The sequence below is a fragment of the Puntigrus tetrazona genome, unplaced genomic scaffold (genome assembly GCF_018831695.1).
Source record: "Puntigrus tetrazona isolate hp1 unplaced genomic scaffold, ASM1883169v1 S000001111, whole genome shotgun sequence".
Classification (NCBI taxonomy): domain Eukaryota; kingdom Metazoa; phylum Chordata; class Actinopteri; order Cypriniformes; family Cyprinidae; genus Puntigrus; species Puntigrus tetrazona.
In genome coordinates, this window is record NW_025048699.1 from 992324 (window position 1) to 1012500 (window position 20177).

At 41.2% G+C, this 20177-nt stretch overlaps 2 protein-coding genes across 2 annotated transcripts in view; both read right to left on the reverse strand.

The window, feature by feature from the left end:
* Nucleotides 1-154: 154 nt before the first annotated feature.
* On the reverse strand, nt 155-14882 carry lhfpl2a (LHFPL tetraspan subfamily member 2a). Its single transcript, XM_043234208.1, is given in 4 exon segments — nt 155-1044; nt 2356-2469; nt 2472-2903; nt 14724-14882. Coding segments are annotated over 3 exon segments (639 nt in total). The 5' UTR covers nt 2740-2903; nt 14724-14882; the 3' UTR covers nt 155-787.
* A 2919-nt stretch (nt 14883-17801) lies between these two features.
* The window catches only part of LOC122341027 (arylsulfatase B-like), a 6634-nt gene continuing 4258 nt past the window's right edge, over nt 17802-20177 (reverse strand). Inside the window, 5 exon segments of the mRNA XM_043234323.1 lie at nt 17802-18988; nt 19059-19205; nt 19288-19358; nt 19997-20055; nt 20057-20177. The exon segment at nt 20057-20177 is cut by the window's right edge and continues 64 nt beyond it. Of these exon segments, the coding sequence (XP_043090258.1) occupies nt 18735-18988; nt 19059-19205; nt 19288-19358; nt 19997-20055; nt 20057-20177 (652 nt within the window). The 3' untranslated portion in view covers nt 17802-18734.

A 20177-nucleotide genomic window follows, 5' to 3' on the forward strand; every position in this document is an offset into this window, starting at 1 on the left:
ACCTGATTATGACAGAAAGTGCATCTGATCCTTACAGACACGCTGTCAAAAGATTGTGGAAACTGTGAGACGGTGAGAAATAAAACACGTCAGAATTTACACACACACACACACACACACACACTTGTCTTGTGGGGACTCTTCATAGGTTTAATGGTTTTTATACTGTACAGACTGTTTTAGATAAAATAAAAAACACATTCTGTATGATTTACTTTTGCCCCGTGACACGAGTCCCCATGAGTCCATATCAAAATAATAAAACACTCTCACACACGCACACACACACACACACACAAACTCTTCCTCCAGTGCAGGGGTCACTGACCTCCAGAGTGTTTTGCAGGAAGTTCAAGTGAAAAACAGACAGCAGTGCGGCACTTGTGTGTAGTCATGGCTTCTTTATTTGGCAGAGATGATGGTGAACACTAGTGAATTAAAGACACACAAACACACACACACACACACACACACACACACACACACACACACACACACACACACACACACACACACAGACAGACACACACACACACACACACACACAGACAGACAGACACACACAGACAGACACACACACACACACACACACACACTCTTGTCTGGTCGGGCGGCTCAAGGCTTCAGGACGCTGTGTTTGGTCTCTGGAAGAGCGTCAGTGTTTTTGGCACATGCTCGTGTTCATCACACACGAGATCAAGTGGTTTCCGGGGCGACCGATCTTCACGATCATATTTACATTATGTACACGTTTATATTTACATCAGACGTACACACGTCAGGCGTCTCACAGCAGACAGATCAGGCTCTTGCCCTCCTCGATCTCCTCCTGCACTTTATCGCTGGACGTGGCGATCTCGGCCTGAGCGGAGAACACGGCGCAGATGAAGGTGAGGACGGTGCCGCCCAGAGCCGTGTAGAACGCCCAGCCCACGGAGCACAGGCCCAGCTGATAGGGAGAGGCGTCCGGACCACAGTAACCCTGCACTTTATCTGAACCCCAGCCGGCGGGATACAGCATCAGCCCCAGGATCAGGAACAGACCTGTGGAGACAACCAGATCAGTCCAGACTCAATTATCATTATATCCATTATTCCTTTAAAGGCAGATATGTACTTGTGTGTCTGGAGAACAGAAGTGGTCTTCAGCAGCTGGATTTGTAGAAGTAGACAACAATACACTCTATCAGTCAAAATCATGCATTTTACTTCAGTCACAACAATCATTGGGATATTAAGTAAAGATCATGTTTTGCAAATGTCCTACTGTAAATGTCCTACTGTAAATATATTAAAATTTAATTTTAGATTAGTAATATGCATTGCTAAGAACTTCATTTAAATGTGATTTTCTCAATATTTAGATGTTTTGCTCTGATTCCAGGTATTGTTCTGTCCTATGACGTATAAACCTCAGTTTCACAAAATTGACCGGTTCTGTGCTCCAGGGTCACATATGAAGAGTCCAATGTAAAATAAAACAGCATAGACTTGAGTCAAGATCACTGACTTTTGTTTGATTAATGTTAAGCGCAGTCAGAAAATATAGCCTGCTGTCACTTTAAGAGCCGAACGGAGCCCGCATTTAGCCAATAATCGTTCAGAATTTGTATAGAACTTTTATTTTTCGGCCACAAGGTTGCTGCAAAGTTTCAGGAATATTTATGAGATTTATGCAGAAATAACAGGTTATGAGTGAATATTTATGTGCATTAAAAAGCACCACACAAACACACATTGAAAGATCATCAGTATCTGTATGTGTGTGTGTGTGTGTGTGTGTGTGTGTGGGTAAAAACATCTATCAGTTTAACATCAGCTAGTGAACATAGTGATCACTTCCTGTGTCCCTGTGGAGTCACTTCCTGCTGAATGCAGCACACGTGATTGTGTGTAATTAGTCAGGTTAACTTGACTAACCCCCTGAAGCTGAACCTCACCAGTCCACAGACTGATCTAGTTACTACCCGCCCACTTACACAGGTCATGTCTGACTGACATGTGAAGCAGCCAATCAGTGATCACAGTTTAAACATGCTGTTTAGAGGTGGCTTTATCTGACAATAACACACAAGACTGTGTGTGTGTGTGTGTGTGTGTGTGTGTGTCTGCTATAATGTGAGGAAATGAAAGTAGGTCATAAATTCTTTCCACATGTTGTTGAGGGTCTGAAGGTCTCAAAGCTACACACACTCACACCTGACCATCACACACACACACACACACACACAATGTGTGTCATACATTACTATCACTCTATACTATTAGTATTACTCTGTGTTAGTGTGTGTGCTCTCTCACTCTTTCTGTCTCTCTCTCTCTCTGTCTCTCTCTCTCTCTCTCTCTCTCTCTCACCTGCGATGGCCTGCAGCAGTCCGCAGACGTTGAAGATGCTCTTCTTCATGATGCTCTGGAAGCACATGGTGAAGACGGAGATGAAGGCGACCGCGCTGAGCAGCAGGATCCCGGCGCGAGGAAGATGGAGGTGGCCTGCCAGAAGCGGCTGGCGATCTCTGTGAAGTGGACAGCGTAGGGTCCGCAGAGGACTCCGCGGCGCAGCTGGGGCAGACGGATGCAGCGGGCGTAGAGGCCCAGCGTGGGTCTGTAGGTCTCTCCGGGTGTCCGAGGGAAGCCAAGCAGCCAGTCGGTGCTCATGAAGGCGATGAGCTCGCTGAAGGCCGCCACGATACTCAGCAGCGTCCACAGCATCGAGCGGCACGTCACGATCACGTGACACATGGTGCGGCTGGGGTCGAAGGTCACAGGGGCTGCGGGTGTACGGCTGGAACAGCTGTTTCTGTCTCGGGGTGTCGTTCGGATGGGACTTCCTTCCTCTTTCTGTCTCTCTTCCTCCTCCTCGTCTGAATTCTACATCTTAGTGCGGAAGTTTGACCATCATCTCACTGCAGGAAGACAGAAATACAGTTTACACACTGTACTTACTATTATAATAATAATAAATTATGCATAATAGCATGCAAGACAAACCCTGTATGGGTCAAAATGATACATTCTTACTGTAAACATATCAAAACATAATTTTATATTAGTAATATGCATTGCTAAGAACTTCATTTGAGCAACTTTGAAAGTGATTTTCTCAATATTTAGATTTTTTTGCACCCTGAGATTCCAGATTTTCGAATATTGTTCTATCCCAACAAACCAGACATCAATGAAAAGATAATTTATTCAGCGTTTAGATAATGTATAAATCTGATTTTGCACTGAACATTTGGTGCTCACATATAGTAATATACAGTACAAATAGTTAAATAATACACTCTTAAATAAGTTCTTAATACGTTCTTAAATGTAATCGCACTGTAACAAAGAAATCTCAAAATGAAGTGTAAACTATAAAATGTTAGTTACAGCCAGTTTAACACATTTTTCACATTTTTTACTTTTTCCCTCAGATTTCTGAGCTTGTAATTTGTAATACATTTTTTTAACAAATAAAATAATTGCCACTTTTTCAAGATTGGAAGAAATAAACTTCTCACACAGAGAGACACACACACACTCTCACTCTCTCACACACACACAAATTGTAAGAAAAAAGTCAAAATTGTTAAGACACAATTTGCTTTGAATTCCAGCAAAATATTCAGAATGCACTCTCTTTATAAGTCAGTAGATCTTTGTATTGCTTTCAGAATCAAACTCTGTTTCGAGCGGTCATAACATTTTTAATGCTTTATTAACACACATGGTGCCGGAGAGTGTTCTGATGCTGTGTTTGTGTTTTTCTGAGACTCAGCTGCCGACCACAAACACATGTGGATGATGTCATGGGTTAAACACCCATAATTCCCTGCAGGAACACAAGGCTCATGGACTGACGGGGAAGGGGTTAACTAGTCTGTCATAAAGCGGCTCAAACGCTCATGTTTTCTGAAGAGTCGTGTATCTGTGCTTCATCAAACAGGAGCATCAACATAACAATTACATCTCATCAGCGTCAGCAGCTGTCTGTAATTCACACACATCTAACTCAGTGTTTCCCACGAGTAACCAGGTCCATACCAGTCCACTGTTCTCTAATCATCTCTAACAGTCGGCGCCGGTAACCTCGTGGGCAGCGTGTCGCCATCCACCATTGAGTTAGAGCCCCCCCCACCGCTCCACGTCCTGTAAGCTGTCCTATCAAAATTAAAGGCTAAAACATCAAAAAATGTATCTAAAAATGAGGTAATGTCCTCCAAAGTCACCTTTCCTTGTAATACCTTCATCATAACAGTGTCATTATACACATGTCCTTGTGTGTCACAAAAATGTGCACACACGCACACACACTACTAACAAGATCAATCGAAACAAAACAACTTCAGAACAAAGAGGTATACAGACACACAAACAAACAGACACGCACACACACTAACACACAGAAACACGCAACAAGATCAACTGAAACCAAACAACTTCAGAACAAAGAGGGGTGTGCTGAAAAGGTCACACACACAAACAGACAGACACATAAACACAAACACACAGACACACACACACAGACACGCAAACAAACAGACACACACACAGACAGAGACACACACACAGACACACAAACAGACACACAAACACACAGACACACAAACAGACACACAAACAAACAGACACACAAACAGACACACAAACAAACAGACACACACACACAGACAGAGACACACACACAGACACACAAACAGACACACAAACACACACACAAACAAACAGACACACAAACAAACAGACACACAAACACACAGACACACAAACACTACTAGATTAACTGAAACAAAACAACTTCAGAACAAAGAGGGATTTCCTGAACACACACACACATAGCGGCCCCATGCAGGTATACACACAAGGCCTCATTCTGTCTGAAACAAATGAGAAATTGAAACCAAATGCTCAGATCACATGACTTTCTAAAGGGCCCTGACCTTTGACCTGTGTAGACTGCAACCTGATGAGTGATAAAAACCTCACAAGTGTGTGTGTGTGTGTGACCAGCTTTTTACACTCTGAACTCCTCACAAATGAAAGTCACACACACACACACACACACACTACACAGTATCAGTGAGCTCATCCCATAGATGTCCATTGTTTTGCTCTCAAGTTCATGATTTGATCTTTTTAACCCTAAAACAATCACAGAAACCCACAAAAACACACGATTCAAACACGATTAGACAGATCGATGAGCTTTAACTAGTGAGGACACTAACATCTCCTGGCATGGCATGATATCTCACTATATAAATAATACTAAACACTCACACACACTCTCTCACTCACTCACACACACTCTCAATCTCTGTCTCTCTCTCTCTTACACACACACACTCAATCTCTTTCTCTCTCTTACACACACACACACACACACTCAGGAAAATACCTGGTTTCAGCTCTGATTAACTCACTGAAGCGTCTCGTCTCATTCAATTCTCAGTGTGAATGGCGCTCTGCTGCAGTGATGTCATCGCTCTGGCCCCACCCCCTGCAGGCCACGCCCCCGAGAGGCCCCGTCTACAGCTGAATCTGGGTTACAATAACACACGGTCTGGCAGGAGCTGATGAAGTCCTGCTGTCTAAAGTCTAACAATGCTAAAGTTCATCTTCCTATCATTCATCCGGTCATAAAACTGCGAACGTACGATGAATATGATGATAATACGATGTTCGGGATCTCCACCCTGATCACATGATTCAGATCAGCGCCACGATCATCAGAACAGAACTCATGTCTTGAGTTGCTGTGATAAGAACACAGGGTTGAGAAAACCCATACGTGTCATATTTAATATGTTTGTTCTGCACCACTTAAGCACTGATTTATGCTGCTTACACACACACACTCACACACACACTAGAAAAATCAACACAAACAGCTTTAAACCAGACCTCACACAAGCACAGAAAGATCTGCGGTTTGACCAATACAAGATTTTGATGTCAATTTTTTAACATTTAACTGGTTAAACGCTGAGCTGAGATCATCTCCTCTCCATCTGGCTCCATCGACTCATGGAGTGATGATTCCTGACCCTGGTGCTCATGGAAAAACAGCCCTCATGCACACGTGTGTTCAGTGAGATCATATTCATGATACACACACGCTGAGAAGAGAGGAAGCTCATGGGATCAAACTCAGAGCGTTACCATGGCAACCCTTCCCTGAGCGGATTATTGGCCGATAAAACAAACACATGATTCGTGATGAAACGCAGCCAAACGCAATCAGTCCAGCATTGAGAGAATCTCCAGAAGAACCTCATCAGAACACCACAGTGATGTCATCATCAGCACCAACCCCACACACACACAGAGACGGACTCACACACACACACAGACTCCCAAAAACACACACATAGAGACGGATTCACAAACACACACACACACACACACACACACACACAGACAGACAGACACACACACACACACACACACACACAGAGACAGACACACACACACACACACACTCACACACAGAGACAGACAGACACACACACACACACACTCACACACAGACAGACAGACACACACACTCACACACACAGAGACAGACACACACACAAAATCAAACAGAGACACACTCTCTCACTCACACATACACGCTCATGCTCTCAAACACACACATACACACACTGGATGCATTTTCAGACACAGCTGTTAGATAGTGAGCGTGGGAACACGGTAATACAGCAGGAGAATACCTGAGAGGTCAACAGCTCCCATAATGCCTCAGGGTCACGATGAAGAACAGCAGCTCAGGGTCTGACCAGCGCTTCAACAGAACACACTTCACACGTGTGCGTCAGAACATATCATATCCTTTTTAAAGTTTTTGTCTATCGCTTGAACACTATAGACACCTGCTTAGACCAAAGTAACAAAACTTGAAGCTTTTGTTTCTATACTTTAAACACAGTGTGACCATACCATATACAAAAGCATTGCAACACACTTGCTCTGCAACACTACACACTACATGAGGTACTTCGTTCATAAATTGAAATCTCACGGGTACCATTAAGAAAGACAAAGAGAGAGAGGAGTGTGACGTGGCTGAAGAGGCTGTGCACAGTACAATATTTTAGATGATTTTAGAGCAACGTTGATTGATCATGTGGTCAATCATGGCCTGACAATGAGGGAAGCTGGGCAGAGAGTCCATCACATCTAAAGCGGTTCACAGATGAATCCATCATAAGGACATTCAGACCAGAAAACTCTCCACTCCAGACTTTCTCTACAGTATTTACAGTAGTGTACCGCATTACTGTATCACACTGTATACTGTATTGCAAGTTGGCTAGTGTTCCTTTTGTAACAAAAACATAGATTTGTGAAACATACAGTATAGTATAGTACACAGCACTGTCCCATTGAGAAGGTACAGTACTCTGTACAGTATACAGTACTGTAAAAAAAAAAAGTGGTTGTGGTTGCATTTTTCTACAGAATGACTAGAAGACCTTCTGGGGTTGGTCAGCAACGCCTGTTCACCCAACAGCAGGAACCTGCCATTGTGAAAGTGGTCAGAGCAAACAATGCTACGGGAACAAATACTCGCAGATTATTCATCATGTATTCATCAGCATCAACCGAGTAAGCATTACCGTGATCACAAAATCACAACTGTTCAAGATCCCATTCGAAAGGAACTGTTTCAGGGTCAAAGGACTTCAACAAGAATAGGCACAAGTAAGTGTTGCAGTCCTTTACATTTCCAGTACAATATTTATGTAGTCCAGTACAGTAATAGCTGAATATATACCATTGTATCAGTACACATAGATGTGGGGGGGTTCTGTGTGTGTAGTACTGTAGTTGTGTGTTTTGAGTAATACCAAGCATTGTTTGTTGCAGAAAATCTTGGACATGGATGGAGCTACACATCCTCATGAATCTAGGGGCTCCTACACCATCATGCCAAACAAGGACCCTACAATACGCAACACATACTTGTATTTCCAATTTAAACTTTAAAAATTGAATTCACTTTACAATAAAATAGCCCCAATACATTTTTTTTTGAGAAATTCTGCATTGTGTTTTATATTTTTAAATATTTTTCTGTAAAGCCGCTTTGATACAATGTGCGTGATCAAAGCTGATGTGCGTTAACAACCTCACAGTGTGACGGTCATGTGACGGTCAGGTGACGGTCATGGTTGTGTCCAGCACTGACTCTAATGATCAGTTCTGTGTGAAGCTGAGATCAATCAAATGAAGAGCACACTTCCTGCTTTCCTCGGGTCACATGATAGAGAACAGCAGACATCTGAGTGGGTGGTCAAGCAGAAACTCTGTGTCTGTGTGTGTGTGTGTGCCTCTCAGAGTTTGACCCTCTGGAGCTCCCAGCAGCCCCTGCAGCAGGAGGAGGATATCCACAGCACTATTGTTCAGAACCACTGTTTGTCAGTTTAATCTGTTCCTGCTGTAGGACACACACACACACACACACACACACACACAGAGTCTAAAGCAGCCGATATAAAGATTCTTCATCTGATACTTCTACTTTTTATTTGTAGTAAACTTCCATTCATTTTGTGATTCCAGAATCTGTTTCAAAACGGTTTTCATAAAAAACAAACAGAAAAAAAAAATTAATTACCTTAATTATATAATAATAATATATAATATTATATTATTAATAACATTAATTCTAGAAAAATATATGTTATCAGACACTATTTTTGTTTTTATTAATATTTGGAATTTTTATATTTTTCTATTTCATTGTAGTTATTGTTTTAGTAAGTTAGTGTTTATGGTTTTCATCTTAGTTTTAATTAATTATAGTTAACTAACCCTGATTAGTATTAATTATTTTATATATATTCATCTTAAAAGTACTTTTAAGTCATACTGAGGCCTCAGCCAAGATCTCTGATTAGTCCTAAAATGACTAAAAATGGAAAAATCCCTATTAAAAATTAAACTGCACAACATTAAACTGCAGTCGTATTTTTGCGTGTTATTTTGGCGACTGCTCTAGTGAGCCCTCAGCAGTGAGCAAACTGTAATGTGTACTTACAGTGAACCCTCACACATTCAAGAGAGGAAGAGCAGGTCTGATCTCAGCGCCTCTATTTTAGGGTGATTGTTATGGAGGGGTTTTCCTCGGCTCAGAAGGAGGCCAGGTGGGCCATTGTGTCCAAACACAGAAGCTGATGGGAAGGACCAAGCCATGAGCCGCTTCCTCATCTTACAGTATGATTGTGTCCGACAGAACACACTGACACACACCTGATCACACACACACACACATCGCTTCAGTCCAGTTCATTCAAACACACACACAGCCCTGGAGTGGGAGTTAATTTTATAAAATGCATCATCTGAAAGCTGAATAAATAATCTTTTCATTGATGTCTGGTTTGTTAGGATAGGACGATATTAGAAAATCTGGAATATGAGGGTGCCAAAAAATCTAAATACTGAGAAAATCTCCTTTAAAAGTTGTTCTAGTTAGGTTTTTAGCAATGCATATTAAAATGAAAAACGACATTTTGTTATGTAGTAAATTGACAAAATATCTTTATGGAACACTGACCTTTAATTAATATCATAATGAATTTTTGCATAAAAGAAAAAGTGATATTTTTGACTCACACAATGTGTTGTTGTCTGTTGCTACAAATATAGCTGTGCTCTTTTGACTGCTTCTGTGCTCCAGAGACACAAATGCTGATGGACGTGTTAAGCGACAGCACACACAGCTTCAGCGTTGCACACACGTCAAACATGAGGACAATTGAGCTGATTACCGCGGTTCACCGCACAATAACGTCATGGGTCACGAACCGCGAAAGATATTCAGAAGGAAAGCTAACGAGTCCATTGGAGAAGACAAGCAGAACATCGTTTCATAGACACGCATCTCAGGAGAGGAACCTCGGTGAAGTCTGACACAATCATCACGAGAACAGCAGATGCTTTCATCCCCACTGCATTAAAGCAGGGCCCTAGGATTTCTACGATGGGGAAAACACGGATGGAATAGCAGGATCTGGTAATAAAAACAGGATTTACTGTATAAAGAGTAATGTCAAGGAATTAGCCGAATTTTGAATGGACACTATATGAACATTAGGCCACATCCTGTATGTTGTGTGTGTCTCTGTGTGAAAGAATGGTAGCTTGTTACAAACACACACCGAATCGCTCATGATCCTCAGTGTTTTCAGCCTCTGCCTCCTCAAAACATCAGTACATAATCTCTGGAACTGTTCTGAGACTCATTTTACTGTTTCTTTTGACAACAGTCATATCTTATACAAACAGAAACCTAAAGGTCTTCACAGGAACCCATCAAAATAAAAGTTTAACTTTGTGACAGAAATATTACTTAATGTAGTGATAGTACTACAACTGACTACTATTTTTGTATTATTATTAAAGAAGAAATAAAATGTAGCTGTGTTATTTCACTTAATTAGACATGCTTTTAGGTGAATACCATTCAATTTAACCATTAAAATAGATTCTAGCTAAATTAAAACAATACAAAGACTTGCACTGATCTACATCTCTCTAGACTCTAATGAGACTCATCTGACACACATCTACAGACTGATGATAAACACAGAGTACAGTTAGAACCGTACAGACCGTACAGAATAATAAACCCCACGTCATACACACCATCCGTTAACCTCACATCAAACACACGCAGCAGAACTGAGCTGCTAGCCAGATGGACCTTCAAAGATCTGGAGGAAACCCTGATCCACACACACACACACACACACTCTCATGTGTTTACAACCACACAACATCAGCACTCCACATTACATTAACAATAAACACACAGATTCATTCGATCTGATCACATGCTACTGATGGACAGCCACAAGCCTTTACAGAGCGCTTCCTGTCTCCTGACAGAGCACTTCCTGTTTAAACACTTATACTGAAGGCACACTGAACTGCTGAACTCATTGAGAAACCTCCTGTCTGTCTGTGATTTCAGCTCACTCTCTCCTGCTCGACAATCATCCAAACATTCCCATAAAGCCCAGTGAGAAATACCACAGAAATATCAGGCATTCCCAGTGACCTCTGACCTTCACAGAGAAACACGTCGAGGTCACACGCAGCGGCCCGACTGAAAACTACTCAACTTTTTGTCAAACACTGTGAAATTAGGCTAAAAGTTTTCTACAAGTAAGAGTGCCTCATGCAGCTAAACAAACTAAACATTTCACTTTTATTTCATTTTCAACTAATTATTATCTTAACCCTGATCTACACAAAGCTGTTTCCTACATATAGTTGGTTCTAAAATAATTTATATAATTATGAATCACTACGATTCTATAACAAATTACTTAACTAAATCAAAAACAAAATTCTACAATTAATCACTACAGTTCTAAAAATGAATCACTACAGTTCTAAAATGAATCACTACAGTTCTAAAATGAATCACTACAGTTCTTAAAGAATCACTACAGTTCTAAACAAGTCACAACAGTTCTAAAAGAATCACTACAGTTCTAAAATGAATCACTACAGTTCTAAAATGAATCACTACAGTTCTAAAATGAATCACTACAGTTCTAAAATGAATTTGCATACAGCTGTGGGTTATGAACACATCATGATAACTGGATCACACTGGAGTGTGTTTGTACTGTACAATAATACAGTGAACACGAACAGACAAGAGTGCAGTGGAGCAGAGATGAATAATACAGGCGGCTCCAGCGGGGCCCCGAGCACAAGAGTCCCCTGAGAACAAAGACAGACAACAACTGTCCTGAAGTGTGCGGGGGTTCCTCCGTCCTAAAACACACCCCGCTGCTTTCACAGAAAACACAGCGCCAGCTCAGCAGGACAGCACACACCGCACAGAGACAAAGAGAGAGATAAAGACAGACAGAGAGAGAGAAAGCAGGAGGAATTTGCTTGATGCAGCACAGATGAAAAACACACACTTTCGAGAGAGAGATAAGAACGACAGACTGGTTTACTACAGCACTAATCTTATCAGTGTGCATGACTGACCCGCACTACAACACAAACCCTGAACACCGGCCTCACTGTGCGCTCACACACACACACACACACACACACACAGCACAATGAAGACGATGATCTACAGGTCACCTGACATCAGACGGACACGCTCTGAGTGTGTGTGTGTGTGTGACGGCCAGCGCTCAGAGCTCTGGGCTTGATTTGAAGGCAGCGCAGCTCGGCTGGTTTTAATTCAATCAAACATGCTCCTTTTGGGAGCGCTGCATGGAAACTCCAGCACGTAATGTGACCCATTTAAAGGCCTTCTGCACTTAAACAGAACCGGCCACATCCAGATCCCCGTCGCTCTGAACCAAAACTACACTCGGCTTTGAGCGCTGATGAGCGCCGTGTCTGCCTGACCTCTGACCTCCTGCACACATTCAATTAGCATCTTAACACTGCGTTTGTCTCGGGTTTCTCTTACACACACACAGACACACTCTGGCTCGCGTTACAGATGATCTTACTGTAAAATACCACACAATACACAGCTCTTTAAAACTGATTCACTACACAAGTATTCAAAGCGAAATGCTACATTTGCAAAATTAATCAAATTTGTCGTGAAATAATGCAATTTTCGAAGGAATCATCATATTAAAAAAAAAATCTATCACTGCAGCGCAAAAATTCATCACTCTGAAGATGAATCAAATTAACAAACATCACTGCAAAATTAATTATTAGATCAAAAATGTATCACTGCGATTCAAAATTAATTATTATAGATAATAAAAAAAAATCACTACAGTACAGTAAGTCCAAAAGGAATCATTATAGGTCAGTCCCAATACACTATAGTTCTGAAATGAATCATAGTTCAGAAATGAATCGATACAGTCCTAAAACGAATCATTATAGACCAGAAACAAGCATCACGGCAAAATGAATTATTAGATAAAAAATTAATCACTGCAGTTCAAAAATTAATTATTATAGATTAAAAAAATAATAACTGCAGTTCTGTGAATCGCTTTAGATAAAAGTCCTAAAAATTAATCATTATGAGTTTAGGACAGTGAAAAATGAATCATTATAGGTCAGCCACAATTCACTGTAGTTCAGAAATGAATCATAGTTCAGAAATGAATCAATACTGTCCTAAAATCCATTATTATAGTAAAAATAAAATAATAACCGCAGTTCTAAAATGTATAAAAAGTCACTGTCAATGTGTTTTTTATTACAGTTTGGCCTTGATGTTTCTGCTAGTATGCGTAAAATGGTTTGAAACGGTGTCTATGTAGGCAGCTCACTAGGCTCCGGACACATCCAGATCAGGACTCAGAGATCTGACCGCAGACAGACCGTGTGGACTGAGATGTAAACAGTGTTTACCTGACGGCCCACAAACAGCGCTTGCTGTGGTTCTGAGCGCAGGAAAGCGCCTGTGCGCTGGCAGAGCTTGAGAGGGACGTGTGTGTTTTCTCTTGGCTTGAGTGGCCTGTAATGAAGCGTCTGTGTTTTTATGGTCGGCAGGACCGTCCACGCTCTTATTCTTAGCTTCCATAAAGTGAACGTTTGCTGATGATCGAGAGCAGCCTGGTAAACCAGCTCGCCTCAAACAGAGCTTAAAGGGCCAGCGCTGGAAAAAAGACATCACACTGAGCCCAGATCACTCTCTGAATGAGGCCCAAGGCATTGTGGGATGCAGCTGGGTCCTACACTGAAAAAAATGCTTGACTGTTGGGAGTATTACAGGGACCATTACGAGGGTATGAATGTGCATTATTACGTTTAATTCAATTAGTGTGATATCTGACACAGCATTCTTTTCGGTATTCAGAGATATTATAAAAATATAACATTTTAGATGTTTTAAATGAAACAATGTGAGTAAAATCAGCCATAAAATTTAAAATAGTAATTAAATCTCTATCTAAATGTGACATAATTGTATTTAAATTGAGGAAAGGCATAAATATAATTACTATCCATTATCTGCTTGATAATAACAGAAGTAAAACAACACAGATGTGTCGTTATGAACACATAATGGCCATACTGAGATAAATGGATGAAACTTTTCATAAAATGTAATTATTTATCGTAGAAAGCAGCTATAAAATGGATAAAAAGTGTAATAATAAATGGAGAAAAAGACACATTCATCCTTTCTACAGTTTTACCATGGTATATACTTATAAAACACCACGATACACGTACAACAATATGATAAAACATCTTTGTTTCTTTATAAAAGTACTTGAGATTATTTCACAAGTTCACACAATGACGGTGTGATTGTTATGCGTTTCAAATAAAGTGTTTTGCTGAATAAAAATGAAGCTGCCGTTTGAATGAACGATTCTCTTCAAGGAAAGAAAAACGCTTTTTAACCGAAGAACGAATGAAGATCGAGCCCCGATTTCAGTTAAAATCGAGTTTTCTCACTTTGAAGCAAATGCAAACGTTTTCGCCGCAGAGAAAGAGAGAAGGAGAAAGAGAGAGAGAGAGAGAGAGAGAGAGGACGGAGAGAAGGAACTCGTCGTTTCTTCTGCCACGACTTTCCGTTCAGGACACGCCGACAATAAAAGACCGAAAACCGACTGAAACGAGCAGCTCTCTGACTGAAGTCTTACGCCGAGCTGCTCGAAACACGACGTGTCTGGCGTGTTCCCGTTAATCTGAGGTAAAGGTGAGGTGAAAGTGAGGTAAATGCAGAAATCTGAGGTAAATGAGTGAGAACAAAAGCTACTCACGCTCGCGCTCCTCAGCCGGACGCTCCCGCGAAAGAAAGTCGGTGATTTCAAACATCAGAGAGCGAACGATTCCGTTAAACCGATCCCACGGACTCATTCACCGACTCTCTCTCTCTCTCTCTCTCTTTCTCTCTCTCTCTCTCTCTCCTTCGTTCTCTCTCTCTCTCTCTCTCTCTCTCTCTCTCTCTTTCTCCCTCGCGCGCGCGCGCGCCACCGTCACCAAGGCAACGCACCGGCGCGGGTTCACGAGTGACCCCGAGCCTAAAACCAGTCGTAAGGGTAAATATTTCGAAATTGAGATTTATACATCATCTTTCCATCGATGTATGGTTTGTCAGGATGGGGCGATATTTACAAATCTGGAATCTGAGGGTGCAAAAAATCTAAATAGTGAGAAAACCACCTTTAAAGTTGTTCTTGGCGATGCACAAATGAAGATCTGATATATATATATATATATATATATATATATATATATATATATATATATATATATATATATATATATATATATATATATAATAGGAAATGTATTAAATAACTTCGTGGAACACTGTCTTTACTTGGCATGAAAGGAAAATGTATAATTTTGAATTAATTTTGACAGCTTTTAGCAATTCTGATAGATTTAACATCTCTTCTGATTGTCCTAGCAATCCTTTCTTCCAAAAGATCTAGCAACAGATTTAGCTATTTAAAAAAATTATTCTGTGTCTTTTAGGAACTGACTTGAATGATAAAAAGGCACACATTTTTCCTCTAAATTATACAAAACAAGGAAACTAAAGGTGTCTGGCAGTAGACATATGACGAACAAGGTTTTATGTACAGATTTGTGCCTTACTTACAGATGTATAAATAAAGAGATATGCGTATGTATTTACAGAAAGAGGCAATTATTAAAATGGAAAGAATTCCAGAACGTAGGTAATGATTCATGTGTTAGAGACACAACACTGAATCACAAAACATCTGAATTTTGAGATAAAAAGTCACAATTTCAGAAAGACGCTTCATATCAGTCTCTCTCTCAAGGACACAAAGGGCTTGTTTTCTCTGTGATCTCTCAGACGTGTGTGTGTGTGTGTGTGTGTGTGTGTGTGTGTGTTTGGATCATCCCGTCACCCACAGCTGAAGAAATAAGAGTGTGTGAAGATCCCAGTCTCACATTCCTCAGACGTCTTCAGTGAAAGCCTCTTTCCAGGAGAAACAGCTGAGATAAAGATCCTTCGGCGTCTCTGTGATCAGGGACACGCAGCTTTGAAGAACGCCAGGAGATGTTCTGGGTACCAGTTTTCTCTCAAAAGTCAGGAAACATTGGGTTTTCTAGCAAAAACATGTTAACTGTGTAAGTGAACGAAAACATGCCGCACACAAATGCAAAGTTACTTTTGGAGGAAAGCGATACTTTTGTTGCTTTTTCGGGATTCTATTTTAAAGAAACCCTTGTGTTGTTTTCCTAAAGTACTGAGAAACTTTGCATTTGCTCACATTAACATTTGCCTTTTTTTAATGAAAGTGTTGCGTTTCTTTACATTCCCCTGAAATGAACTTAGACTTATTTGTGAAAGCTTTGCATTATTTATTTATTTTTTTACGAAAAGCATTGAAATACAGTTTATACAGCACAACTACTGATCTGTTACAGTGAGACGAGGCAGATTTACCCTGATTTTACCACGGTACACTGAGAGTGTGTGATAGAAAAACAGGAGAGAGAGAGAGCAGATGGACGAGTGAGAGATCTGTGCAGCTGTCAGGACCTCACTGACGTCAGATCAAAGGTCAGAGGTCACGCCCACGATAGCTGCAGGACGCTGGAGTGTGACACACACACACACACATGCATCCAGCGAGTCACCTGACCTCCATCTTTCCCTGCACTCCTCCTGCTGTGGACACAGATCAATCAATCAATCAATCAATCACTAATCACTACATGATCAACGATTCTGATGTCAATCTAATAATTAATTATATACTCAGTACAGGTTTATATTGCAATTTTTATAATTGTATTATTATTAATTCTTATTATTATTAACATACCATTTTTAATAATTACATTATTATTATTATTGACATCAAATAACTGAATATGGGAATGTGTGGCTACATTATAAAAAAATGACTGACTTAAAATCTCAGTGAAACTTCAGGCAAATATTTTCCTCTGAAGAGTCTGTATGAAGCAGCGTGTGAGAGTTTAGAGATCTCACTCTAATTGATGTTTCACTGAGACAGACAGCGCTGGAAACCACACACACACACACACACACACACACTCTCACACACACACACTCTCACACACAAACACACACTCTCACACACACACTCTCACACAAACACACACACACGTGCACACACATGTATGCTCACACACATAGACGCATACAAACTCCATCTCTCTCTTTCACACACACACTCTCGCTTTCTCACATACGCACACACTCTTTCTCACTCACACACATGTAAGCGCACACACACACACACCCTCAGTTAATGTTCATGTGTAACGAGACACAAACACCTCCAGGGCTTTCCCAGAGTGCTTCGGTCAAATCACAGTAAATTAGCACCTTCATCTGAATCTGAATCTATTTTCAGCTTCAACAAAACCAACGGAACCGTTCTGACCTGAACATCAGGGTTCTTCTGAAGAGCTCAGGACGTCTCGCGCTCTTCCTCGTGCTTTCTGTCTTGTTTTCCAGTTGAAATATCAAAAGATACAAGAATCAAGACACATGAAACTAAAACTAAGAAACTAAATCACAGCCCAGGTTTAAAAAAGTGTAATATTTTACACTAATTCTGTACTTAATATACTCTTCCTGAGATCATCTAAGTGTACTCGCTAAAACACACTTTTCACATACTATCTCTGTATTTTGTCACCACTTGCAGTACACTTGAAACCATCACTAGTGTACTGAAGTGTACACTTCGAGTGACTACAGTTTTAAACACAGAGATAGTATGCATTTTAGTTCATATTCCTGGTGTCCCAAAAAAGCACTTAGATGATTATGATCAAAAGAACAAATATCTGTTGATTGGGAATGAAAAGTGAGCTCAATGTAAAAGGAAAACTGTATTATTATTTTCTGAAAATCACTGAAAGAGAATAGTTCTTGCTTTAAACATTAAGGCTCAGGAAGAAACAGAGGAACTTGTGCTCCAGCCAATCACAGAGCACCATTCCACAGGCACAGGAAGTTCAGAGGAGGGGGAGGGTCTGATTACAGGAAGTGAGCTGCAGTTCTGTGCCGTCTCTGGAAAAGTCTGTCTCCTCCTCTTTAATGGTTTTTCAATCTGTCCTCCGTCTCTGAAGCACAAACACACTTCAGACGGATGAAGTGACCAGAAGTGATGTCACTGGACTGACCAGAAAAATCATTCTGCTGAGAATCTCTTCACCCTCAGATCATCCAGGATCAGTTTGTTTCTTGGAGAAATGTGTCATCTTAGTATTCATCTTCTGTCTTCTCTAGATGTTGACTGATGGACTGTGGATTATTCTGACGGCACCCATTCACATCCATTACTGAAACATTTCTCCAGATCTGATGAAGAAACTAACTCTGAGCTAAAGGTCTTTTACTTTCACTGTTCCTCCAAACCATCTCACATCTTCTGAGGAGACAGTTTCTTCAGCTCTCGTTCATTATACACTTGATCATCTCAGTCTCGTGAGATATTTTCCTGGAGATATAGGGCTGTTATAAAGATTTATATTTTATATCTCGTTTTGGCCAGGGTAGGAAAGAATGATTCATATTCTGACATTTGCATTTTATTGTAGACAAAACACTTATAAAAATCTAAAACTTTTTGATGATTCAGTTTCCTGATGTTAAAGCTGTACACACACACACACACACACACACACACACACACACACACACACACACACACTCTTTTACTTTATGTCTCTCACACACACACAGAATCCAAAGCAGATAAAAACATTCATAAACGTCATGAAGGTCTCGGTCTTCATCCTCGTCTTGGTCACTGCCAGGGGCCCCAGGCCCCGGTGCGTTTGGGGTCACAGCGGGGGTCGTCGGGGGGGAAGACAATGGGCACGGCCTGCTTCTGGAGCTGCTGAAGACGTCTGAGCAGGAAGGACACCAGCTCCGGACGCCGATGAGACACCTCCTCACGCTCCTCGGGATCCTTCTCCACATCAAACAGCATCACCTGCTTCAGTGGCTCTGGGTCCTGCAGCGCTCGGCCCCCAGGGACCGGGAACCACAGAGGACAACCTGAAAGAGACCAGGAGCTGCCGTCACACGATCACACACACGAGACGAATAAACGAGGGTGTTTCTTCACCTGGGTAACCCGTGAGAAGCTTCCAGTTCTTGTAGCGGATGGCGGCGTGAACCGAGATGTTAAACTCAGAGCGAGAGCCGAGAGCAGCGGGCTGAGACGAGCGCAAAGACTCCTCCAGAAACTCCCCAGACGCCATGTCTCCAGGACCTGAAGGAGACACAGAGAAACCACAGCTCCAGACCGAAGGTAAACCGGATTCTGGTCTGATGTGAACCGCTTTCTGACTCACATGGAGAAGTGTCCACATACAGAGGGTCAATGTTGTGCAGGAGCTCGACTCGAGGAGATGCCTGACCACGACTGAAATACATACACACACACACACACACACACACACACACACACACACAAACAAAACACAAACAAAAGTTCAAGTTGCTTTACTGGCATGACATCTCTGACTGGAGAACAGAAGAGGTCTTCAGCAGCTCAGCTATATTTGTAAGTCAACATATTGTCAAAAGTCAAAATTATTCATTTTTCTTTTATGACACAAAATCATTAGAATATTAAGTAAAGATCTGTTCTTTGAAGGTATTTTCTACCATAAATATATCAAAACTTCATTTCTGATTAGTAATATGCATTGATAAGAACTTAATCTGGAGAATTTTATAGGTGATTTTCTCAATAATTAGATTTTTTTCACCCTCAGATTCCAGATTTTCAAGATACTGTCTGATCATAACAAACCAGACATCAGTGGGGATATATATATACATACACACACACACACACACACACACACATCTCAATTTCAAAGTCATGGTCACTGAGTCAATATTTTAAAAGGATTTGTCTTTTTATTTGGTGGTTGTGTTTGGGGCATCACTGCGTTTCCATCATAGTTTATATGCATTTTTGTGTTATTCCAAAATGCAGGAGCATGGAAACACAGCTGCCTGATGATGATGATGGTGATGAAGAGCGGCTCTCACCTGATGGTGGGCCACACGTTGAACCCGTCCAGAGGTTTGGTGCGGTTGGTCGACGCGCCCGGCCAGGCCCACGATCGTAGGCAGCCAATCAGAGACGTGGATGAGCTCTCGACTGACAGCTCCAGGCTGCTCTATCAGAGGCCCGCTCACGAAGGCCACGCCCCTGACTCCGCCCTCCCAG